A 27,364-nucleotide genomic window follows, 5' to 3' on the forward strand; every position below is an offset into this window, starting at 1 on the left:
TTAGTAAAAATAAAAACACAATAAGCGTATATTGATTGGTTCGCGCAAAAGTTATAGCGTTTACAAACTATGGGATAGTATTATGGGTGCATATGATGGGCACAGAGGCTGCATATGATGGGCACAGAGGCTGCAGATGATGGGCACAGGCTTCATATGATGGGCACAAAGGCTGCATTTGATGGGGCACAGTGGCTGCATTTTATGGGGCACAGTGGGTGCAATTGATGGCACAGTGAGGCTGCAATTGATGGCACAGTGAGGCTGCAACTGATGTTTTTTTTCAGTATTTTTTAGAATTTTTCAGTTCGTTTGCGCCTCCTCAAAAATTTTGAGCACCGGCCACCACTGATTTAACTGTAGAAAGACAGAGATCCCTGTTCCTGCTTATCAGAAACACAAGATCTCTGTCTTCCTTACAAGCAGAATGTCGATCTGCCTTGTTTACATAGGCAGACTGCCATTCTGCCTCACTCAGAACGATCGTTGGGTTTCCGCTGACTGGATCCTGCTGTGTCCAATCACAGTGGGAGCGAGGCTCCGGCAATGTTCGTGCGCCCCCCCCCAGAGCTGAAGAAAAAAAATCATGTACAGGTACGTGATTTTGCGCTTAAGGGCCTCCCTGCCGCAGTATATGTACGCGGGGTGGTCCTTAAGCGGTTAAATATATTTTTTCCTGGATGTTATAGGAGTCATAGTGAAGCTGTCAGCTTTGGGATATGTACAACCAAAAACAATCTTATTCAGATCATAAAAAAAAACTGGAAACAATTTTTTTATTTAGAAACATGTTTTTTGAAAGCAGTAAAATACCACATGTTGGATGAAATGAAATATAAGACCTCAATTTATTGTAATTTTATTTATTGTAATTATACATTTTATCTTTAAAAAATACTTAATTAGGAAAACAAATGTCCAACACCGAAATTACATTAAAACATTACCTTCTATTTCTAAAATCTCTGTTTGCCTATTCTAATGAAATGAAGGGATGTCCACCTAAAATGGAATCTAACAAAATTGAAATTTAATTTTCTAGTAGCAACTACTGTGCTACTAGAAAATTAAAAGAGCAAAAAATACCAATCTGTTTCACATAAAGTGCATAACAGAACACATATGGAAAAGTCGTGACTATACATTCAACTACAGATTAAGGACTTCGATAAACACGAAGGTCCAAAATATCTGTTATGTATACGGTGCATGTATCTTTGTGTTTTATAAAAAAATTTTAATAAAAATCATTAATGATAAAAATAAACATGAAGGTCTTCCTTTAAATCTCCCAATTGTGAAATGGTGCGTCACTTTGAGTGTCAATAAATCAGGAGGGGACGTCCTTCCCGCACCCCTGCCATCCCTGTCATACAGAACATCAGTGTCAGTGACACCAAACATTTCCACAACCTAACTTGCTTTACAGATATGTAGCCCATTGGTTGAGCCTCTCCCTTTCGTAGACTACTGACTGGTCTGCGAAGGTGACCCCAATGTTCTATCAAAAAATATGATATATAAATTGACTTTATGTTTATTTCATCATCCCAGACTAAAAAGTTAATAATTAGTTAATGAAGTTAATAATTATTTAAACAAGCTAAAAAATGTCCCCAGCTTTTCATATATTTGTTAAACCCTTATCAAGTATTTTTTTTAGAAAAATTCAGGGCACTGAAATAACTGGGGTCAGTGTACAATGAAATGTAACAAAACCATAAAAAACAATGTAAAGAATAATAATGGGCAGTTATTCATAGCAACCAATCAGATGTCAGTAGTGTAATGTAATCAGAAGATTTATGATAGATTCCCTTGGATTACAGGACTAACAACCCATCTGATTCCTGCATTTTAGTGTATTTAGACCAATGATAATGGATTTCTACACGGTTGCTATTAGTGTTGCACACTGCTCTTTGTCTTAAAAGTCACTTTCACCCGAAAGCGTTTTTTCAGATTTGCAGAGTTGCTAAAAAATGTACTCAAATTATGTCTCCCCTTTTTATTATATACAATTGCCAGTCCTGACCAAGTGTTACAGCCTTTACAATTATAACTTCCTTCCAACTTCCTAACACCTTCATTTTGGCCTTGTTGGAAGTAGGTGGAAACACAGAGTCTACAAGGTTAGTAGAGGATTGCACATCCCTTCGATACCTATTTAAATCAATTTTGGGTGGAATTAATCTCTAAACGTTATACAAAACTGCCCACACATATACAATATTGATGCATACAATAAACCACTATTTGCTGCATCTAACATAGGTAGAAAAAATTCTACTACAGGTATAGCCTTACCGCTAGGAAATCCTGTGCCCCGATGGCACACTTTTCAGGCAAACTTTGCCCAAAATATTGTAACAACTCCATAATGAATAGAGAATGCTGCTGCTAGTGCTCTCTGGAATCCTGCTGATTAGTGCTCGGAGTCTCGGTGAGTAAATACATGGCGCTGCGTGGTCTCCAACAATCCTTGGAGGGGTTTTCCAAGTTTTTAGCTATTTTGTTTTTCATGTCTATAATATACTAACCACATAGTTTATTGTACTGCCTCAGAGTAGGGTCGCTGTAAGATATAGTGGGCCAAGCCAAGAATAAAACTTGAGGGCCACCCAAAATATGCTTGAATAGTAAGGGTTAGAGCAAGCTAAAACCAACACATATCAAAACAGCCATAGATTAGGCCAGATGGGCCAAAAAAGAATAAGAGCCACAGTCAATTTGGGGACACTGGATCTGGAAAATCCTTGGCATCTACCTTCTAGTCATAAGACTGAAAAGATGGCACCTAGGGCGGGAGATCCTAGGCACAACATTTGTCCATTCTCCAGTAGGAAGGGCTATACTTCAATGGTTATACCACCTGCCCAATTCAAAAATAAGAACGATTATAATGTCTCCAATTTGAGGCCAAAAATTATACCTAAAGAAGGTTTTGAATTTTTTTGGAATCTGGTAAGAAAATGTAAGCTGATATCCTTACATAGAGGCAGGCACCTGTGATTCTTTAAAGCAGCATCAGATGCTCAGACAAGATGGGTGACAGGGACACTGCATGGAAACAGAATATCTGCCTCGTTTTGTGTAGTGTGGAGTTCACATTTACCCTTTCTTGCCTTTTTCGAATGGGAAGAATGAGGAAAGGGGAAGATCTTCAGATTTGTTTGTGTACTCATTCATATTCACTACAGTCACACTCAAGAACATGCGCAAAATCGTGTGCTTCCCCAACATATATTGAAACATGCTGCCCTTTAGCAGACATGCAGTGGTGCCATTAATTGCTAATGGCACCCCCATGCATCTGCTAAAATGGGCGTTTTAGCATGTGCCAATGCATAGTGCCGCAGCACCTTGCAATTCGGTGCGCCACGATTTTGCAAAAGGGTCAGGGACTTCTTTAGAAGTTAGACACGTTTGCTACAAACTGGAAAACCCCTTTACATCATGTGGATTACAGTCTGGTCCCAGGAGAGCCAGAATTTTCCAGACTTGCTAGCGATGTCTGCAGCCTCTTCTTGGTGACAGTGCTGCACTTCTCTATGATTTGGTTTGGGTTAGGTCTAGGAGGTACTTTGGGAAGAACAGAAGATGAGGTTGACTCTGCTAAAGATGGGTTGGAGTTGTTCAGAGACGAGCTCTCGCTATATGAAGAATTCCGTCTGCTCCCTGTCATGCTGTCTATGTCGGAATCTGCATCAGATCTAGCCACAGAGTCCAGTGACTGGCTCCTCAATCTCTCCTCTAAGGTGATTCCAATCAGCCCCTGGTCACCCACTGATGATTTCTGGTGGAGGAACGAATACATATCTCCATATAGGTTGGGTGTAGATTTATGGCACTCCTTGTTAATGAAATTCTGGATCTTCTCACAGGGGTTTGTGTAAGGCTTCAGATAAAGAGATGGGACATAGCCTGTCCTTCTGTTATAGCTGCAGCAAAAATAAACCAGAAATTGTATATCAGTATGGTTAAAGTCACTAAAATAGATATTCACTCAGATAGACATTGTACTAACAGGCTCCATTTCCATAGTCTTTTCTCCACCTACCTGCTATAGCAGCTGCGCAGTGTGTCTAAATATAAATGTGCAGCCCAATAGGCACCAGTCTAACCATACTGCCCAGTGTACTCTTTAATCAAACAGACCTGGTCAGACATGCCCTCAGCCTCAGCCCTACAAGTCTCTGTGAGGACACATGTGATGAGTGAGGAGTAGGAACCCATGTTCAGCAGAACCTAGAAGGAAGCCGTCAGTGCCAGCCCAATCAGCTGTGACGAGGGCATTCCCCACCCCAACGCTGCATGTACACAAAGGGGTTGATTTACTAAAGGCAAATAGACTGTGCACTTTTGAAAGTACAGTTGCACTCTGCAAGGGCAGTTGCTCCAGAGCATAGTAAATAATGGAGAGCTCTGCTGACTTCCATCATCCAATCAAGTGTAAGCAAAAATACTGTTTTTGTAATTTTCCTTGCACGTGATTGGATGATAAAAGTCAGCAGAGCTCTCCATCATTTACTAAGCTCTGTAGCAACTGCTCTTGCAGAGTGCAACTGCACTTTCAAAAGTGCACAGTCTATTTGTCTTTAGTAAATCAACCCCAAAGAGTAGGGGAGGCTCATGACATCACTGACATAATATGGCCACATTTCCATCTACTGATGGTGGAAGGTAAAAAAAAACAGGTAATCTATGAGCTGCTTAAAACAAGCATGTACATTAGAATAAACATGAAGTCAGATCACATGGTCTGCAGTGAATAAGTAAGGTGGACAGGCAACCCGCATTTGCAGGAGCTCTGCAATGGCAGTCCCCATATTCTCTCACTCCAGGTCTTCAGTTTTTATAATTGATGGTCTTTATAGTTTAGGACTAATAGAAGTTCTCACCTGACTAGCCACCAACCGTTGTCTGACTTTTTCAAGACTTTCACCACCACGCCGACCATGACGGTGAGCTCATCTGAATTCTGAGCCTCATAGCCCTTTGTCACCACACACATACCTGAGAGGAATAAAGTCAGAGTGAGGAATGGTCAAGGATCCCAAATTTAAACTTCTGCCCCTTTATAATAGATCTCTCACACTCATCAAATAAGTGACAATATATTGGCCTTAAACACTGGGGCAACCATAGACAATAGAGGAGGGCTGTAATTAGAAAATGACCCATCCTCTAAATGACCCTCAGCTAATGAATGCATAGACAGACATACTAATTTTACTGCTCTCCTCCTGTTATTTGCCTATTGCAGCATTCACAAAATGAACCCTATCAATGTCTGACTGTTTGGAAATAACAGCTCTCTTTGGTCTAATGCAATAAGGCCAACAGATATTTACAAACTGCAGAAATTTACAGCATCCAATCTGATTTTTACATGTGATAAAGTTATATAAAACAAACATGAAGGTGTTTTTTTTTTTATAAGTGCATGCCATTGGTTAGGGAGCCACAAACATTCTGGCCCTGTCCTAATTTGATGTTATGTGACACACTATTGTAAAGATCCCACCTTGGGACACAAATATGCACTCCCAGTATCAGATGCTTATGGTATTGCACACAGATTTCTACAACTTGTTAGGCAGGTCCTTCAATACACAAGCACATTTCAACCAAGTTGTAGAGTTTGGAGTGTTCTGGTGCTTCCTGTGAGAGGCCAATGTTGTCCTCCCCTTGGTTCCTGGGTAGGTATTCGCATGTCTATGGTTGAATTTAATGTAGGTAGCAATACCATTTACTTTTACTGCAGTTCTTACAGAAAATCTATTTTGCAAACTGTTGTGAGTCTGATTTCTAAGTCATTAGAAGATACACGACTAGGTAGATGTTCACCTTCTTCTTGGCATTCCATGGTGTTGTCACCTGCTTCACAGTTTCTCTCTTCCTGAAAATAAGGTGCGGGGAACCAAGCTATTTGGCGATCTTCATTCTCCACCAGCCACCAGCCTGCATTACAGAGAACAGCTGTCTAAGGCAAATATGCAAACACTGGGCAACAATTTACATTTTGCATAGAGTTTTGAAGGGTCAGGTTTTAATTGATTGTATGCCCCTACTGTTGAGATTTACCTATCCAATTGTCCTGGGGATCACCAAAAGTGATGGAAAAATTCTGAATTTATAGTTGTTATCAGAACAAGCTAAGAGGGATATTGTCCTCATTTTGTAAAGGTTTCCTTACTTCTTGTTGCACCTCTATCACATGAAGTGGTGGTTTTATATATATATATATATATATATATATATATATATATATATATATATATGAATATATGCACACTTCATTACATAGAGCACTTGGACATGCAGTAGTCCAAGGTTGACTGTGCCAAAATGAACAGCATTGATCTGTACAGTTGGCCCTTGGAGCATATATGTATCATCTGTCTGACTATGGCCACTATCCCTAAGGCAACTTAAGAGGAAGATATTGACTTCTGGTAGCCATTCTGAAGGGCAAATATTCTGTACTTCTTGCCTATTTGCTAATGGGGCAGTCCTATGTGCCTGCACTACCTAACAGCAGTCCCACCCATGGCAGAATTGCTTTAAAAGGGATATTTAGGATAAAAGAGATATATTAAAGCTTACCTCAAACCAAAACCTAATATTTCATTTTGGATACAGGAGGAAAGGGTTAGAACCTCTATCAGGTAATATTGCCTTTTGACAACCTTAGTGTCAACTGCACCCTTCATTCTTTGTACTGGTGTCAAAGGGAGAGGAATGAGGGATAATCTTCCCAATGGGGTCACAGACAGAGTTAAAAACATTACTGAAATTTTAGCTCTATTCAAATATAAAAAAAAAAATAGGCTATAGTTTGGTATTAACCTGTATTAGAAACTAATAGGTAAACTACATAATGAAAAAAACCTGGAGATAGAAATTGACAGAGCTTTCTGCCCATATTTTCTGAATCCAGACCTCTAGTGTAAGATATGGAGGGGAGGGTCCCCCATATAATGACATACCTGAGCTTTCCTTCAGCAGGACATCTAGAAGCTCGTGTCTCTTCACCTTGAACGGTCTGTTCCTCAGGTCCACTGTCTCATAGTCTGCTACACACAAGTGATTGGCTGAGACCACAATCTTGGAGATCATGGGCGTAAGTGGTGAGGCAATGATTCTCTCCTCTTTTCTCTCAGAAGGCACGATGACAACGCTGGGAAAACAAAGAAGTCATGAGAGATGAACATGTTATGCTATTTATCCAATTAGCTTTCTTAGGTCACAGTTGAAGAAACTTTTCAGGATGGCTTCAGAAGATGTGTACAGGTGCCAATACTCAGAACAAGGGTCATTTGTGCAAGCATGCTAGTTTATGCACACTCACTGTACAAAAGTATGCATGTACAGGTGCACAGACACACACACTTAATTCTAATCTTGGCACCAGACCACCTAGACAAGGAACAGTGCTCAATTAAAAAGTTAATGGATTGTCTTCAGCTGTCACCATGTGACTTAAACCCTGAATCTGTTCCTGAGATCTGCTTTCCAATGCTGACCTGGCCTGCCCATGGACTTGTCTCTACTCTGCCTTCCTGCTACTGACCTCAGTAAATTCCTAACCACACCTTTTATTTGCTTATTCCCAGTTTGACCTAAGCTGGTTCCTGACCACAGCTGGTCTCTGAAGATTTCCAGTTTGACCTTAGATAGTTCCTGATCACAGCTTGTCTCTGCTGATTCCCATTTTAAACTTATCTAGTTTTCAACCATGTGTGTCAACATCATGCAAGGGACAGTAGATGCATAAGACCAGCCTACATAGCCCTTGTATTACTGTATCTTCCACCATAGCCACTTGATAGTGAAGTTAATATCTGTCAGCCTTGAAAGTTATCAACAGTTCAAATTTGGGCTAATAGTTGTCAGGGAACATCTAAAATGACTATTTGTTCTTGTTAATTGGGCGCAGATTAGAACCACTCCACACAAAATTATAACTAAAGGCAAAACTTTTTTTTCCATTTTGGATAGAGTGGAGAAGGATTAGAACACCTGTCAGTTTTTATTGCTGTCTGTGCCCCCGCCCCCCGTTTCCCCTCTCTTTGTCCTGTTTACCATTATCATTAAAAGTTAAATTGAAAGAAACGTTGGGTTGTCCACGGAAAAGTAATAGCGGGGAAATCTTCCAATGGGGACACTAGTTCTGGTGACCTGGGGGTCCTCAAAGAATTTCCTTAATTTGCAGGTATTTCCTCACTTCCTGCTTGGCTTTGGGACAGGAAGTGAAGGGAAATCTCCGCAATAGGACACAGATGGCAGAAGAAAAAAATCTGATGAGGTTATAATTCACCCGTACTCTATCCAAAATAAAAAACACTAATGGATTCTTATATCTCTAGAGGTAGGATATCTGCTCTTGAGATCTGAGGTCCCAACATCTGACGTGACCATTACTAGGGAGTGCCTTCCTTGCTTATCAAGTTTAAACTTATTTAATATGAAGAAAATTACAGGAGGTGTGAAAACCCAAAACTCTGGAGTGGGCAAGGACAGAGCATGGTAGGAAGATTCCAGTGTCAAAGCCTCCAAAGGGATAAAAGTAGCAATGGGTGCCTCAAACCAGCAAATGCCATTTATGCTCATATACGGAGGAGAGAATTAGTTATTCATCAAGTGCCACTCAAACAATCTAACAGCTTTTAAATTGAGCAATATGACTATATACTGGGGTGGGTTTTGGCTGGCCTTTCACACTGATGCACTTTTAATGCATTCCCATTGAACCTTACCTGTCATCTGGGAAAGATGGATTGAGGTCATGGCTCTTCAGAGTGAAGAACTGAACAACGATATCGCATTGTGAGATCTTGGCGTCCAACCTCAGCACTGACTGTGAATAGGTCTCTAGTATCTGGAGTCTCTGCAATGCCTGCTTGGGTCCTTTCTTCTTTCCAAATGTCCTTGAGACATCTACAAAAATTGAATTACCAGATTGAGTTATATATTATTATTATTATTCAAGATTTATATAGCGCCGACAGTTTGCGCAGTGCTTTACAACATGAGGGCAGACAGTACAATTAAAATACAATTCAATACAGGGGGGGAATCAGAAGCCCTGCTCGTTAGAGCTTACAGTATAAGAGGGAGGGTCAAGTGATACGAAAGGGTAATAGCTGTGGGGGATGAGCTAATGGAGAGAATAGTGCAGTTGTTAGATGGAGGCAGGATAGGCTTCTCCGAAGTGGAAAGTTTTCAGGGATCGCCTAAAAGTGAATAAATTTGGAGACAGTCTGACAGATTGGGGTAGGGAATTCCAGAGGATGGGCGAGGCTCAGGAGAAGTCCTGGAGGCGGATATGGGAGGAAGTGATGAGGGAGCTAGAGAGCAGGAGGTCCTGGGAGGAACGAAGAGGGTGATTAGGTTGGTATTTTGAGACTAGGCTAGTGATGTAGCTGGGGGAAGAGTTATGGATGGCTTTGTAACTTATTGTTAGTATTTTTAATTTAATTAGTTGGGTGAGTGGCAGCCAATGAAGGGAATGGCAGAGAGGGGTAGCAGACACTGAGTGGTTTGTAAGGTGGATGAGTCTGGCAGCAGCATTCATGATGGACTGAAGGGGGGAAAGTCTATTTAAAGGTAAGTCAATGAGCAGGGAGTTGCAGTAGTCGAGGCGAGAGATAACCAGGGAGTGAATCAGAAGCTTTGTTTTTTCATTGGTTAGAAAGGGACGTAGTTTAGAGATGTTGCGGAAGTTGAGGCGGCAAGCTTTGGAAATGTGGGGCCAAAAGGAGAGTTCAGAATCCAGGATAACACATAGTACCCTGACACGTGGGGACGGGGGGATGGTGGTGCCATTGCTCTTCACAGAGAGTCAGGGGAAGAGGCACATGAGGGAGGAAATATTATAAGCTCAGTTTTGGACAAGTTGAGTTTGAGGAAGTGGTGTGACATCCATACAGATATGTCGGTTAGTAAGTTAGTGATGCGTGAGGAGACTGATGGAGTGAATTGAGGGGTGGAGAGATAGATTTGTGTGTCGTCAGCGTAGAAATGATATTTAAAGTCATGAGAGGCTGACCCAGGGAAGAGGTGTAGATTGAAAATAAAAGAGGTCCAAGAACAGAACGTTGGGGGACCCCGACAGAGAAGGGAAGAGGAGTGGAGGAAGTAGAATTGTAAGTGACACTGAAGGTGCGTTGGGATAGGTAGGATGAGAGCCACTGAAGAGCACAGTCACGGAGACCAAGGGAGTAACGTTTTTTGAGGAGGAGGGGGTGGTCAACCGTGTCAAAGGCAGCTGAAAGGTCCAGAAGTAGGAGTACAGAATAGTGTCCGTTGGTTTTTGCCGTTAGTAGGTCATTTGTGAGTTTTAAAAGATCAGTTTCTGTGGAGTGTTGAGGGCAAAATCCAGATTGAAGGGGATCAAGAAGGTTATTCCTAATGAGGTGGTCACTCAGTTGGTTGTAAACCACAGGCATTCAAGTAGTTTAGAGGAAAAAGGGTGGCAAGGAGATAGGGCATAGGGTGTTAAGATTGGTAGGGTCCAAGGATGGCTTTTTAAGTATGGGGGTGACCAATGCATGTTTTAGAGCATTGGGGAAGATGCCAGAGGTAAGGGAGAGATTGAAGATGTGGGTTAGAGAGTGTAGGATAGAGTCAGAGGGCGACCGGAGTATTTGAGAAGGAATAGGGTCCAGGGGACAGGTGATTAGGTGGGCATTAGAAAGGAGTTTAGCAACTTCATCTGTAGTAGCAGATTTGAATAAGGGGAGTGTCAATTATACCCATAGACATGGGGTCAATATATGAATCCTTTAAGACTTTGACTGTTCCATCATTTCTTTATAGTTACATTTGGCATAGAGTGGGAAAGGCTAGCTTTTCCTCACTCCGTCTAAAACTAAAAAGCAATTGATGATCACATACTGAATACAACACCCTGACCTCATAGGTCTGGTAAGAGTTATCTCTTCTGCATCCACCACTACTTCCTGGTGATTAAGATTAAAAGAAATCTACAATCCGAGTTTGTTTTTGATAAACATGCAAATCAACTTATTACAAGTGAACGTTAAAGCCTCTTGTATGGTGATTATGTTTTACTGTTCTGAAGAAATTCGCTTAATGTAGTTGAAAATAGCGGATTAAGAGTTTTTAGCAACTGTCCAGCAGGAGTCATGTCCCAAAAACCAGAAAGCAGGTTGCAGACTGAAAATCGGCAAATAAACTGCGATTTTAAAAATATGAAATAAGCATGTACAAATTAAAGTAACATAAAAACTACTTAAAGGTAAATGATGATAGAACAACCTACATTGTATATTCAAAGTAACAACAGATTTATTGTACATAAAGAGAAATGCAGAATGACAGAAAGCACAGTAGCACCATCTACTGGCAGAATTTGTGCATGACAATTTCACTTACTGGGAAACATAAAATAGCCTTTGTTAGACATCAGCAGTGATTGCAGATTACAATAATTTCCCAATACAGGTTTCTGGTCATTAAAGTATAACTAAAAGCAAACTTTTTTTTTTTTTACAATTTGGATAGAGTGAAGAGGGATTACAACATGTTGCATGTTCTATGGTTTCCATAGATGCTCATTCGTTTTCATATATGGGAGACAAAGAAGGAACCAATAGTGAAGTAGTGTATGGATGGAGAAAAGTTTGCGCTGGCTAGGTGCTACTTACAAAAAAATGGACTAAAACAGGCACCAGCATGAAGCTCCGGGTGCGCCGCTGGTCGGCGTGTGTTCCACGGAAAGTGGACGTTTTGTCAGTGGTTTAGAGACTGGAAGTGCGTCAAAGTGTTTCGCCCCTCCTCCAGGGGGTCATCAAGGACACTGACAAAACTTCCACTCTCTGTGGAATGCACGCCGACCGGCGGCGCACCCTGAGCTTCATGCTGATGCCTGTTTTAGTCCATTTTTTTGTAAGTAGCGCCTAGCCAGCGCAAACTTTTCTCCATCCATACAGTACTTCACTATTGGTTCCTTCTTTGTCCCCCATATATGAAAACGAATGAGCACCTTTGAACATCTATGGAAACCATTATTGTGAGAGGCTCCAGAAAAATCCCTTTGTCTCACGCTCGATCGTTTTGATCTCAGCTTTTCTGACCCCAGACTGCAAAGCTGTGGGTCCATGTTATTTGGTGAGTGGGGTCACAAGAGGGGAGTGTGGCAAACGAAACCGTCCATATTTGGGGAGCACCAGCAATAATAATGGAGCGGTTATGCACTTTTTGAGTACCTAGCACTTTATATAACAGACATTATTTGTGAATAACTATTTTTTGTGTAATGTTTTACATGGTCGTTTATTTGCACTTACTAATTATCGTCTGCAATCGCTGTTTATATTGATTCAGCAACAAAATGTTGTAATCCCGCTTTACGCTATCCAAATTGAAAAAAAAAAGTTTTGCTTTTAGTTATACTTTAATGACCAGAAACCTGCATTGAGAAATTATTGTAATCTGCAATCACTGCTGATGTCTAAGGCTATTTTTTGTTTCCCAGTAAGTGAAATTGTCATACACAAATTCTGCCAATAGATGGTGCTACTGTGCTTTCTGTCATTCTGCATTTCTCTTTATGTACAAGGAATCTGTTGTTACTTTGAATATACAATGTAGGTTGTTATATCATCATTTACCTTTTAAGTAGTTTTTATGTTACTTTAATTTGTACATGCTTATTTCATATTTTCAAAATCGCATTTTATTTACCGATTTTCACTCTGCGACCTGCTCTCTAGCTTTTGGGACATGACTCTTGCTAGACAGTTGCTAAAAACTCTATTTTTTGTGTAATGTCTTACATGGTCATTTATTTGCACTTACTAATTATAGTCTGCAAGCGCTTTCACTTTAGAATTCGATATTCATTGTTTAGTGTTTACATTTGCACTATATCCTACGAGTGCTGTTTATATAATATATATATATATATATATATATATATATATATATATATATATATATATATATATATATATTTTTTTTTTTTTTAATTCATGTTTTTATTGCTGTCTGTGCCTCCCGTTAGAGAGATTCACACTCTCTATTTGTCTTGTTTACTGGTATCGCTGAAAGCTGAACGAGAAAGAAAATCCCATAATTTGATTTGTCACCAGAATATGAATAGAGGGTAAACCTTCCAATGGGGATGCTAGTTCTGGAAACATGCCAGGATTCCCTCATTCTGAAGTTTGGCTATGGGACAGGAAGTGAAGGGAAATCTCCCCAGTGGAACACGGATGGATACAAAAAAAAAAAAATGTGATATAACACTTACTCTATCCAAAATGTAAAAAAAAAACTTTTTTTCAATTTTTTTTCCATTTTGTAGTCTATAAAAAAACTACTGAGCCATGTATTTAATAAAACAGTGCATGCAATAAAAACAATTATATTCCTCAAAAAATGAATTAAGTAGGCAAATTAGTCATAGAGTTATTGTCAAAACTACAGCCAAATCTTTTTTTTTCTTTTTTTTTTTTTTTCATTTTGTCTGTTTTTTTTTTTTTTTTTTGCCATCTGTGTCTCATTATGGAGAGTTCCTTTCACTTTCTGTCCTATATAGCTACAACAGGAAGTGAGAGAAATCCCAAAATGAGGGAATTCCGGGAAACTAGTTTCCCAATAGTAGAGTTCCTCTCTTTTCCTGATCTGGTGACAGTCAAAAAATTTTAAATCTTTTTTCACTTTTAGTCTTGGTGGAAATGGTAAACGGGACAAATCTCCCTAACTGGTACACATGGCAGCAATAATCCCTAATTCTTTTTGGAATCCTTTTTCCCAAGACTTGTGTTAGAATTATGAATTTTGTATACATTCTGTACAGGTGATGGATGAAGAAAGTATTATTACCTTATTACCGGGGCTTTTTTTTTCTCAAACAATAGGTGCTGGACTCAACCACGACACCCCCCCCAAAACTCTTCCCCCCACACACACCCTCCAAATCACATCAAATAGTGGGTGTGGTCATATTTCACAAACAGTAGAAGGCTCTTAAAGGGGCATTACATATCAGAATTGCATTACATACAGAGTGCAGTGTTCATGTGGGTTACACACGGAGTGCAGAGCTGTCACTTGTAAACACAGAAACCAGACTTCTGTGTTTACAAGTGATTGTGGTGAGCAGGGATCAAAGGGTCTGAGCCAGAGGTGGTGGAACTGAGTTCCACCAAGTTCCCCCTGAAAAAAAAGCCCTGATTGTTGCCATCATGAATGAGAGCAGGGAGTGCTGTGCGCACACATAAAGGTTATCTGAATACAATGACAGTTGGTTATGCGGTATGGCAGTGATGATGGAATGCCATGTACCACAATTATATTATACATGGTATTCTCACAGGAAGAGTACCTACCTTTCAGCTTGGGCAGAGTTCTCTCTGACTTGCTCACAGCTCCGGCTTCCAGTGGGAATCTTATCTTAAGATCTCTCTGTATACAGAAATTTAAAAAAAAATCAACTTTTGCCAAATATAGTAGTTATATACATGATGAGGGAGGTCTGGAGGCCTCCGCTGATGAGATAGCTCCTAGTTCCAAGACTGTGCTTTCACTGATAACTCTTGGTCCTAAGTAACAGTTGGGAATAGTTCCCAATCATGTGATCAATCAGAGAGACAATCAGAGCAATCACTTGGGTTTGTTTACAAAACAAACCCACCAACTCATTTGTGCCCTACATAGACATAGACAGAGGTGCATTGACAGCCTGTTGCAGCTGTTAACTAGTTGCCACCCATGTAACACATATGTATGTGCGGTGGCAATAGAGGTGGGTTTACACGCCGCACATATGCATCACCGGGCGGTCAATGTTACCTGCGTTTACAGAGACCGAGCTGTCAAACACAGCTCTCGTTCCCCACTAATGATCAGTAGCTGGCGGGACTGGCTCCTGGTCATGTAATTATTGTGACAGCCAATCACAGCGGTCCTGTAATCAGCTGGTCCTTCTCTGTTAAAGGGACGCTGGGGCTGGGCAGGAAGGAGTTAGGGTAAAAACATAGAAAAAAAATTTATGTTGTCAATTTAAAAGCTTATAATAAAAATGAAAAAACACCTAAGCAGCTTATTTATTAAAACATTGTACTAAATAAAAGCTTTACATGTCATTATAATGTACTGTAACTATTATTGAGGTGTCATTATAAAATAATGGAACTATTATGTAGGTAGGCAGATTAGTTATAGAGGAGTTGATTTACTAAAGGCAAATAGACTGTGCACTCTGCAAGCGCAGTTGCTCCAGGGCTTAGTAAATGAGCAAAAGCTCTGCTGACCTCCATCATCCACTCATGTCCAAGCAAAAATGCAGTTTTTTTTAATCTTTCTTGCACGTGATTGGGTACTTTTTGCAAAGTGAAGCTTTACCTCATTTACTAAGCTCTGGAGCGACTGCACAGTCTATTTGCCTTTAGTAAATCAACCCCAGAGTTATTATCAAGGTAACTGATGCTGGTAAATATGCTCTGTGTATCTAGGCTTTAAAGAAGTTGTATTCCCTCCTGTAGAACTGCACGTTTCTGGCCAAAATGAGAATCACGATTTTTTTGCTTACAATAAAAAGATCACGATTCTCGCAGCGTAAAATCTTCCACATTAATAAAAAAAATTGGGCTAACTTTACTGGTTAGTTTTTATTTTAATTCATTAAAGTGTAATTTTTTCCCCAAAAAAATTGCATTTGAACAACTGCTGCGCAAATACAGTGTGACATAAAATATTGCAACAACCACCATTTTATTCTCTAGGGTCTCTACTAAAAAATATATATATATATAATGTTTGGGGGTTCTAAGTAATTTTCTAGCAAAAAACAAATGATTTTAACTTGAAACCAACAAATGTCAGAAAAAGGTTTAGTGTTTAAATCATTACACTTCCCTCATTTACACACCAAAGTGTATTCCTTTGATCTAAAGGACAAATCGTTACAATCTTTATACTTAAGTTTCACTGCTAAAGAATGTTTATTGGCAGACTGCCCGTTTTTTTTGTTTTTTTTTTGTTTTTGTTTTGTTTTTCCCTTTCTTTTGAGGGCTGTTGGCTTCAGCAGAGCAGAGAGAATTCTCTGCATAGAAAGAATCTGTAAATACTTTGTCAAGATTGCAAGGGGAAAAAATCGTGATAACGATTCTTAACGATTAATCGTGCAGCTCTACCCTCCTGTATACATTGTACCTATAGGTAAGACTAGAATAAGTGTGCCGTGACCGGTGGATGTGGCCTGCAGCAGGGATGACGTGGGCTTTGTTTGCAGGTGTCACATAATGTGCTAGTATGCGATGCATACTAACACATTATGCCTTTAGAGTTTACTTCCTATTCTTTTCCTTGCTCCTGCTATCCACTGACAGCTGTACTGAGCTCCTCCGCCAGTTTGTATATTCCCAGCTGATGACATAAGAATCATCTTTAAACACAAGTGTATCTAAATCAAACAAAGCATCCCTGACACTGTACATATTCATGCTCAATGACCCCCATCTCTTACTGGTATGAGCAAGTAACAAGCACCTCTACAGGGATGTGCAACAAACTGTGAAACATTATGTCTGCGCAACACTAATAATAATTATGAAAAATACCTTCAGTTCTTTCAGCCATGTCTTAGGTGCAGTGTGCATAAAGTCAAAAGAATGTTACACTTTGATACAGATTCCTCTTCCAAGAACTCCTCCAGCAAACACCTGCGAGGGGTCTGCTTACCTCTAAAACGACCTTCAAAGAGGTCTAAACAGGCATGATAACAAAATCCATCCACCGCAGTTCTCAGTGTCTCCACCCAAAATAGATAATTCACTTATTGCTACACCACTTCTCCCCCACTAAACTCCATGGACGATTAAAATGAATGTGGCAAGAGTACCTCAAAACAATGAATACTGCTCTCGATATAATTGGTCTTTATTGCATAAAAAGAGCGAAATATGCTGACTTAAAAGCAGCATGTAGATTAACACCATAATCCAAGATTGCAAAATTTGCTGCCAGCAGGTGAATGCACTCCGCTCCGTATACGCAATCCTGAATGGTGAACAAGATGATGTCACTGAACTCCAGCCCTTTACGCATTACGTCCCGTGGGAAGGGACTTCTTTATGGGAAGTAGCAGGTAAAAGGGCAGAGCTCAGTGACGTCATCGCGTTCACTATTCCGGATTGTGTGTGCCGAGGATATGGCTGAAAGAACTGAACTTATATTTTGAGCACTTAGCACCATGGCTATTTTCAGTTGTATTTTATTTATTTGATGCTTTTTATGTTATTTTAATTATTTAGAAGGTTTGTTGATATTTCTACAAACACTGGGGGAATAGTTGTGTTTAATGAAGCACTGCACATAGATCTATTAAATTTTACCTCTACAGGGATGCCAAAGATGTTTTCCTATACACACTGCAAAGGGGACTTCTTTACCTCCCATGGGATGTAATGTTTAAAGGGGCAGAGCTCAGTGACGTCATCACGTTCACCATTCAAGATTGTGTATACCAAGGATATGGTTGAAAGAACTGAACTTATATTTTGAGCACTTAGCACCATGTCTATTTTCAGCTGTATTTTATGTATTTGATGCTTTTTATGTTATTTATATGATTTAGAAGGTTTGTCAATATTTCTACAAACACTGGGGAATAGTTGTGTTTAATGAAGCACTGTGCATAGTTTTATTATTGTTCAGCGCTCCAAGGATGCCAAGGATTTCTTCCTTTACATACTACATAGGGGACATCTTCACCTCCCGTGGGACGTAACGTGTAAAGGGGCAGAACTCAGTCACGTCATCACGTTCTAGATTCCGGATTGTGTATACCAAGGATATGGTTGAAAGAATTGAACTTATATTTTGAGCACTTAGTACCATGGACATTTTCAGTTGTATTTAATTTATTTGATGTTTTTTATGTTATTTATTCATATGATTTAGAAGGTTTGTTGATGGGGAATAGTTATGTTTAATGAAGCACTGTACATAGACTGATTATTATTCAACTTTAAAGGGATGCCAAGGATGTCGTTCTATACACACTACAGAACAGCCTTTCCTTCTGTATAACTGATCAGATGCCCTTTACTGCTATTTGGATTGGAAATTTCAGTAGAATTAAAGAGTGCCTTAGACTGGTAGACTATATACTCCCTCCTATGCTCCTGTGCTGGCTGCCCCACCATTGGAACACATAGGTTCATCTAAACTCTGGACAATCAAGGGATCAATTGAAAAAAACAACCTTACCTGCAATCTTTTAAACTCCACAAAATTTCTGTAAATGAGGACCTTGTTATGGTCGGACCACAAAATCGAAAACATGTATGCCTGTATGGGAAACAAGAACCACAGGAAATGTCTGTTACTAATAGTAATTATAGTGTGCACTGCCTAATACAAACCCGATAGGGGATCTAACCCCGTCCTGCTCAGTCAAATGGTCACCAGACATATTAGAATCTGACCATCTTTATATATGAGGACCTACCTAATCTATCCAGTCAGTTTATAGCCTTCGCACTACATACTTGTTGGTAGATCTAAAGAAGGTTGTACAATCAAATTGTAACTTGCATGGTGAATGTCACACCTACAGGTGCAACCAAGCACGGGCCATTTCACATTTCACAGGGTGCCCTACGCACGAGAAACATGGAAAAGAAGTTCCAGACTCTTTTCCAAAAATGCATCACACCGAACCCTATGGTGCATTTGCGCGGGAGTGGCAGTAACAATTAATGTGTCTGCTAGATTGGAGTGTGTTTCTTTGTGTGTCAGGGAAAACATGCAATTGTGAGCGCATTCATATCCATGCGTCCGGCCCCCGGTCACCGGACGGACGGATTTCAATGGGGTTTTTTTTTTTTTTTTTGAAGCACGTGATTAGAGCCTGAGGCTCTAATTGGCTTAAAAAGAGGGTAGGCTCGGGACGCAGCGCTCTCACCCACTTGTGTGACAATAGTGAATTAATATTCGCTATGATCTTCCTAAATCTCCTCCAGGCCAATCAGGAAGCAGTTCCTGAGACCCGATTGGTCTGGGAGGAGAAGCGATGGCCCCGGAGCGATGAGCTGCAGCCCGGATCCATGTCTACCTGATCTGATTCCTTTCTAAGGTAAAGAGGCCTCTGATTTCCATCCATCTCCTGCACAGGGGGGGACTGCTGCATTCCCATCCATCTCCCGCGGGGGGGGGGGGGTTGCCGCATTCCTGTCTAGCTCCCATGGGGGATGACCGTATTACTGTTTGTCACCCGCAGGGGGGAAATCGATGCATTCCTGTCCGTCTCTCACGGGGGGGGGTCTCGACGTGTAGCACCCTCTACCAATAGGTAGGTGGTAGTAATAGGTTTTTACTAGGAGCTGTCAGCACAGGCAAATTTAGGCAGGCCTATTCTGCAAGCTAGCCTGTCTGTTTTGATCTGGGGGCTGGGAGTGTTTAGAGTAGCAGTGGGTGTGACCACCTGTGCTCTAGATATGAGGCGCCTCCCCTGCTTCCAAGGAGAATGTTCTGGAAGAGGGGCAGGGCCTGGAACTGGAGTGGCAGGCAGCTCATGTGGGAGCCCTGACCAATCCCCAATTGGTATTGGCAGGGGGCGGGCCTTCTATATAAGCTGAGGTAACATGCCACTGGGGAGGAGATGTGGGGAATGGAATACTAGGCAGCAGCAGGAGGGCACCCCCATCTGGGGGGGGTGCCGAGCGCAGGAGGAGGTCCAGGGAGAGCAGTGAAGGAACTTTGCCTCTACACGGTCATTGGCAATGTCTTTATCATCACACGGTCCTTGATAAAGAAGTCCTGGAGCAGAGGGGCAGGTGAAGCTGTTGGAACGTATGGTCCGGTCAAGATCCTCATCAAGGACTCAGGGCAGTGGAAGGTCGGTGAGTGTTACCACAGTGGAGGGCTGGATGTGCCAGGAAGTCTGTGAGGGAACTTTGCTTCTACACGGTCATTAGCAACGTCCTCGTCATTACACGGTCAATGATGAGGAGTCCTGGATCAGAGGAGAGACTGAGGGGTTATGTGTCAAATCGATGTGGCCTGAGGGCACAGGATTTGCAAGCTGGGCTGGCTGAGAACAGTAGTCCACCATCCAAAAGAATGCTTTTAAACTACTAGGCCTCCGGGGAGAGGTGCTTTGGGCCTCTGGCTTAGTAGCGGCGAAGCAACCAGAGCCTGCTAAAGGACTCATTCAGAGCCGCTCCTTCTTGCATCAATAGAAGAAGATGTGACATTACTTCACTTCAGGATAAGTTTGTGCAGGAGGAAAGAAGATCTGGGAACATCACTCTTACATTACTCTTACGGTACATTACATTACTCTTATGGTCAGGAGCGATGTTGTCAGGATGCACCCATCAGCAGACAGTCTCGTTCCCCCAGAAGACTTCTAAGGCACAGAAGAATGCGCATTCATGTTGCACACAGAAACTGGGCTTTGGCACATAGATGTGCGTATGCGCGAACAGGAGTGCAAACAGCAGCCGTCACGCATCCTCGTGCGCGATTGGCACTTGCGCGTGCACCAGTGCGCGCACCCACGTTGGCGCCAAGCAATCTATTTAAGTCCAGCCAGTACCTGGTCCGGTGCTGCTTTGTCTTCAGCTCCTGAGTATCCAGTATCCTGTGAATCTGTATCCTGATTCCTGTTGTCTACCTGGCTCGTCTTTAAACCTCCCCTTGAACTCTGCCTGTACCGCCCTCGGCTTGTCTAGTGACCAACCTACGGCTTCCTCCCTGGCACCTGCACTACTGATCTGGCTTGACCCTGCTTGCTCCTGACTTCGATCCTGCCTGCTCCCAGTATCCGATTTGACCTGCCGTGTATGACACGGTATTGAATGGGGACTTCTTGGAAGCAATAGTCTGCTGGAGTTAAGCAGATGAGGAGCAACAGTCTGCATGGAGATGCAGGAGGAGAATCATAACAGTTACAAATGCACATCATTTCTTCTGGCTCTATCTATGTGCTAGAGTGTATAATCTTTAAAATATGATGGCAATTGAAACATCCTACGGGCATCCCATATACCCTTTTCCCCAACCAAGTTGTTTCCCCCAATAAACAAAACCAGCAAAAGACTGATCATTGTCCCTGCAAGTGATGTATGGAGTCTGGCAGCGGGGTGAATTGGTGGATTGTCTGTTACTAGTGGCAACTACATCGCTACAAACGCATTTCTGTCTGCTGCATGGTGCTGCATTCCCGTCTGTCCGGGGGTTGGCATTGGTTTGACGCCCCCCCCCCCGAAAATATTGAGCACTGGCTGCCACTGATTCCTGATAGTCAAGGGTCTGAACCTAGGCTTAAACTAACAAAAATGTTTTGGTTTAAATACACTTTACCACTAATGAGATAACAGATGTCAGTTAACAAGCAGTTAAATCTCCCAATGGTTCACCATACATGTTACAATCTCTGTACAATCAACTTTAGATCCACCAAAGCTATGTCTTATGAGGACCTACCTAATCTGTCCAGTACATTTCTATCCAATCAGGCAGACTCTTGCAGTACATACTTGTCGGTAGATCTAAAGGAGATTGTATAATCCTTAGTAAATACTGGCAGTAGCCATTAGTAGAGGGATTTCCTTGATTGTGTAGCTCCGGGCTAAAAGTGAATTCCACAAACGTCTTCACCCGTTCTACACTCGTGTCATCTTGCTTCACCAGAGACAGGTCTATGTCATAACCAAAAAAGACATCACATCACAGAGCCGATGGGGACATTCACCAACAATATATGTAAGTGTCCCCACCCAAGGCAGACATTCCGATATTTTTTTTCGAATTACCTTCACTGCGTAGCTCCTTATTTTTAGTGATTGTAGGGTAATGGAGGCCATACGCGCTTCGATTTAAATGTAAATGTACTATGGCGGGTTGGCAGGCAGTTAAATCTAATGGTGGCCTCACACACTTTCCTTTTTTTTTTTTTATCCAAGCGATGTACAATTCAATCAAGTGATCGAATCTGCAAACAACTGAATAGCTATACCTTCCCTTCTGATCGAATTAGACTCAATTTCAACTGGTTTCAATCAAACTGAGTCGATCGGTCAGGGCAGAATATTATTGATCGTTTTGCATCAATCAACAGCACATGGATACTTTCATGAATACAATTGTTTTTTACGATCAGCCTGATTTTGAGATTACATGGTGGAAAAATAGATGCAATTGATCATTTACAATCATAAATTACGGTTATATTTTAGTCATCAGTTAAAATCCTCTTTCTCTTGTTGATCAAATGGGTTGTTGACTATAGATTGATTATTCCTATTGGAAGAGATTGATCAGAAAATAAATTGATTATTTATTAAGTGTTTATTTCTTTATTTATTGAAGTGCGAATTTATTAAAGGCAACCATCAATTAATCCAAAGGCTGTGGCTATTTGATTGTTTGAGAATGAACACACAACACAACGCACGTAAAGCACCGCAAAGAAGTAAATGAGCTCTAAGGCCCCTTTCACACTGGGGCGGTGGGGGCGTCGGCGGTACAACAGCGCTATTTTTAGCGCTGCTGTACCGTCGTTCTTGCAGCGGTATTCGGCCGCTAGCGGTGCGGTTTTAACCCCCGCTGGCGGCCGAAAAAGGGTTAAAATCACTCGTACAGCGCGGCTATAGCCGCGGTATTGCCGCGGTATAGCCGCGCTGTCCCATTGATTTCAATGGGCAGGAGCGGTTTAGGAGCGGTGAATACACCGCTCCTTCCCCGCTCCAAAGAAGCGGTTTGCAGGACTTTTTTCACCGTCCTGCCAGCGCACCGCTTCAGTGTGAAAGCCCTCGGGCTTTCACACTGAACAAACAGCGGAGGCTGTTTAGGGGCGGTTTGCAGGCGGTATTTTTAGCACAATACTGCCTGCAAACCGCCCCAGTGTGAAAGGGGCCTTAAAGTAAATCTTTTATGAAAGACATATAGGACTGCCATAGCCCCCTCCCCATTCTGAAGATGCTACTTGCCTGGCTATTACACTAACCCTGCCTGTGACCCTGATTTACTAAAGGAATAGAGCATATCTAAGTCTCCATGCACACTGAGGCTCATAAACGGCCGTTTTTGGGAGTTTGGGCGTTTTTTTTTTTTTTTAACAGCCCATAAACTCCCCTCTATGTTATCCTATGTGTCCATGCGCACATGGACGTTAAAATAACATTATAAAAACGTCAGTAGCTTTGCAGTGAGTCTTTTAACGTTTTTTAATGTTTTTGCAATAATATTTATTAGCGTTTTTTAGCGTTTTTCTGTTAGCTTTTTTTTTTTTTTTTCAATGGATCAAAAATGTTAAAAAAGAAACGCTTGTGAGCCACGTTTTTGAGCGTTTATTGACGTTTATCAGCGTTTATGAGCGTTTGTGGACAGGAAAACGACTCCTGAACGCGATTTTATGGCGTTCAGAAAACAGCCCATAAACTCCACTGCTGATAAAAGTTTAAAAACGTCCATGTGTGCATGGACACATAGGATAACATAGAGGGGAGTTTATGGGTTGTTAAAAAAAACAAACCGCCCAAACTCCAAAAAACGGCCGTTTATGAGCTCCAGTGTGCGTGGAGCCTAATGGTGGCCATACACGTCTTAAAATGATTTATTTCAATTCCCATCAATCCCTCTCCACAGGAATTAACAATCTATAGCTCGATATGACTCACGATATAGGATCGATATGACTCACGATATAGGATCGATATGACTCACGATATAGGATCGATATGACTCACACAGGGAAATGGATTTCAGTCGATTGTTGGAAGATACGATCGCAAGTTACTGATCAATTCCACCATGTAATCTCACAATCTGGTCGACTGAAATATGATTACATTCATGAACACTGTGGGGTTGATTTACTTAAGGCAAATAAACTGTGCACTTTGCAAAGTGCAGTGGCTCCAGAGTTTAGTGAATAAGCAGAAGCTCTGCTGACTTCCGTCATCCAATCAGGTGCAAGCAAAAATTTTTTTTTTTTCAATTTTACTTTACCTCATTTACCAAGCTCGGGGGGGCTGCGCAACTGCACTTGCAAAGTGCACAATCTATTTGCCTTTAGTACATCAACCCCTGTATCTCTATGCTGCCAATCAATTCAAATTAATCAACGTTTTTTTTCCACCTCGGCCGTTTGATCGAATCCAATCTAAATCGAGTCTATATTGATCAAACTGGACATTGCAGTGACTGATTTGATCGATTTCAACTAATTTTCAACTAATCGCATGTGGTTCGGATAATAGAATCAAAGAATGAGACCACCATTAATGAATGAAGTGTGAAAAAGTGAAAACTCTCTTTGCAAAGAATAGCCAATCAGGTGCAAGTAAATTAAAAAAATGAAAAAAAAGATTTTCCTTGCACACGATTGGAAGGTTGAAGTCAGCACAGCTTCACCCTATTCACCAAGCTAGGTGAAATTCCACATTGTTAAGAGTTTAGGGGTTGAACTAACGTTTTATTGACTTCACCCAATCATGTGCAAGAAAAATCTTTTTTTAAATGTTCTTTGCACATGATTGGCTATTCTTGGCAAAGAGAATTTACACTTTGTTTAACTCCATTCTCTCGTTTTTTCATGCTTTTTCAGGCGGCTTGTTCACTTGAATGGGCTTCCCCCGTGCGACAAACACGCCAAAAGAAGCTCCCGCACCTTTCCGGGACGCAGAATTTCACTCGCTTTTTTCTGTGCATTTTCACGTATTTATTGTGCGTTTTGTTGTGCGACAACATTTGGGGTGCCATTAACACCACATGCAGTTTTCATGCATTTTGTAAACTCGCGCAGAAATGTGCATTTCCGCACTTGCTCCCAAAACACGCAGATGTGAATGGGGCCTAAGATAAGTGAAAATTCATTTTGAAAATGCTAGTTGCCTGGCTTTTAATGCTCTCAATACTAGAAATCAGGGATTTTGATTAGCCACCCTCTTTAAAGGCTACATACTAAGACAAATACGTAGATTGCACACCTTCTTGTAAAAAATGCTAGTGGCCTGGCTGTCTCTGCTTTTAATGCTATAATTCAGGCAATGTGATTAGCAACCCTTCCTTAAAACCTGGTGGGCTGCCTTAATGCAAAGAACGTTAACACGTGACATAACGCAAGCTAACGCACGTTACTTGGTGAACTGGAAATTGTAAATGGGCCCTAAGGCTTTCATTGACCACCTTCTTCTGAAAATGCTAGCGATCTGGCTGTCTCTTTAAGGAATGTGATTAGCATTCCTCCCTATAACATTTTCAAATAGGAATACTGCCATTGCTGACCTCCTTCTGAAAAGGTTAGTGGCATTGAACAAGCGTGGGCTGTGGCAGCCTTACGTGTCTACCCTTGTGGTTAATCAACTCGGCTCAGTTTAATAAGATTTCAATGACTGGTCCAGAATAAGTATGCATTTCAGGAAAGTCAGCCCTATCTGAATTCTTGATTGACAACATTTTAAAGCAAGAGGGTAAAAAATGCAGCCAGGAAACTAGCATTTGCAGAATAAGAATCAGCAGTTTCCATGAATAGCTCTGACAGTTAGTAGACTCACGCTTTGCTTGCTGTGCTTTAGGAGTCCGATGGCTTCCACCTCCAGGGGATGCCGGGTGATGCTGCCGGTCTTCATGTTCCCAAGGATGCTGAGCTTAGGCTGTCCTACTGTACAGTCTGTCTCCGAGTCCTCGGTTATCTACAGTACATGACAGGGGGTGTGGTCTCTACTCCAGTAGCCAATCAAGGAGTGCTCTCTTTTTTTTTTTTTTTTTTTTAACATTCCTTTGTGATGCAATTTCTGGTCCTTAGAAGAAAGAGGAAAAGATTACATTAGACTTTGTCTTTCCTTTGTGCACACCTGAGGAGTGTCACTCATCGCTCGCTCCTGTCTTCATGCAGAACAATGGAGATTGTTGATAGTGACACTATGGCAGCCACACAATGGGGGTTATTTAGGAAAGGCAAATCCACTTTGCACTACAAATGCAAACTACAAGTGCAAAGTGCACTTGAAATTGCACTGAAAGTGCACTTGGAAGTGCAGTCGCTGTAGATCCGAGGGGGACATGCAAGGAAAATAAAAAACAGCATTTAAGCTTGCACGTGATTGGATGATAAAATCAGCAGAGCTTCCCCTCATTTCAGATCCTCCCCTTAGATTTACAGCGACTGAACTTCCAGTGAACTTTCAGTGCAATTTCAAGTGCACTTGTAGTGCAAAGTGGATTTGCCTTTCGTAAATAACCCCCATTGAGATACTTTCCAGTGGAACAGGAGGTGGGAGCTAAACGCAAGCACCCGTCCCTGTCTGCGTGAATGGTGATTAAAGACCAAACCTTCTGACCACCAATGTAATCACTAATCTCTGCTGACCACCAATGTAATCACCAATCTCTGCTGACCACCAATGTAATTATCCATCTCTGCTGACCACCAATGTAATTATCAATCTCTGCTGATCACCAATGTAATTACCAATCACTGCTGACCACCAATGTAATTATCAATCTCTGCTGACCACCAATGTAATTATCAATCACTGCTGACCACCAATGTAATTATCAATCTCTGCTGACCACCAATGTAATTATCAATCTCTGCTGACCACCAATGTAATCACCAATCTCTGCTGACCACCAATGTAATTATCCATCTCTGCTGACCACCAATGTAATTATCAATCACTGCTGACCACCAATGTAATTATCAATCTCTGCTGACCACCAATGTAATCACCAATCTCTGCTGACCACCAATGTAATCACCAATCTCTGCTGACCACCAATGTAATCACCAATCTCTGCTGACCACCAATGTAATTATCAATCTCTGCTGACCACCAATGTAATTATCAATCTATGCTGATCACCAATGTAATTACCAATCACTGCTGACCACCAATGTAATTATCAATCTCTGCTGACCACCAATGTAATCACCAATCTCTGCTGACCACCAATGTAATCACCAATCTCTGCTGACCACCAATGTAATTATCCATCTCTGCTGACCACCAATGTAATTATCAATCTCTGCTGACCACCAATGTAATTATCAATCTCTGCTGACCACCAATGTAATCACCAAACTCCGCTGACCACCAATGTAATTATCAATCACTGCTGACCACCAATGTAATTATCAATCTCTGCTGACCACCAGTGTAATCACCAATCTCCGCTGACCACCAATGTAATTATCAATCTCTGCTGACCACCAATGTAATCACCAATCTCCGCTGACCACCAATGTAATTATCAATCTCCGCTGACCACCAATGTAATTATCAATCTCTGCTGACCACCAATGTAATTATCAATCTCTGCTGACCACCAATGTAATCACCAATCACTGCTGACCACCAATGTAATTATCAATCTC

General features: G+C 41.3%; 1 protein-coding gene across 1 annotated transcript; it reads right to left on the reverse strand.

The window, feature by feature from the left end:
- Window positions 1–847: 847 nt before the first annotated feature.
- LOC141148751 (NADPH oxidase organizer 1-like) lies at window positions 848–25,709 on the reverse strand. Its single transcript, XM_073636460.1, has 8 exons — window positions 25,542–25,709; window positions 18,247–18,327; window positions 14,364–14,439; window positions 8,763–8,943; window positions 6,993–7,183; window positions 5,851–5,964; window positions 4,902–5,016; window positions 848–3,941 (listed from the first exon to the last, which is right to left on the reverse strand). Exons 1-8 carry the CDS (start codon window positions 25,614–25,616, stop codon window positions 3,464–3,466), a joined length of 1,311 nt encoding a protein of 436 aa, XP_073492561.1. The 5' UTR covers window positions 25,617–25,709; the 3' UTR covers window positions 848–3,463.
- Window positions 25,710–27,364: the final 1,655 nt, after the last annotated feature.

Source organism: Aquarana catesbeiana, linkage group LG06 (genome assembly GCF_042186555.1).
Source record: "Aquarana catesbeiana isolate 2022-GZ linkage group LG06, ASM4218655v1, whole genome shotgun sequence".
In the NCBI taxonomy this organism is placed as follows: domain Eukaryota; kingdom Metazoa; phylum Chordata; class Amphibia; order Anura; family Ranidae; genus Aquarana; species Aquarana catesbeiana.

Bases quoted from the DNA above. Each gene is read 5' to 3' on its own strand.
- LOC141148751 (XM_073636460.1), bottom strand. From the start codon at position 25,616: ATGAAGACCGGCAGCATCACCCGGCATCCCCTGGAGGTGGAAGCCATC. The intron at 14,440-18,246 runs GTAAGGTTGTTT...TTCTGTATACAG, and splicing joins TGGAGTTTAAAAGATTGCAG to AGAGATCTTAAGATAAGATT. The intron at 3,942-4,901 runs GTGAGAACTTCT...TTTTTGCTGCAG, and splicing joins AACGGTTGGTGGCTAGTCAG to CTATAACAGAAGGACAGGCT.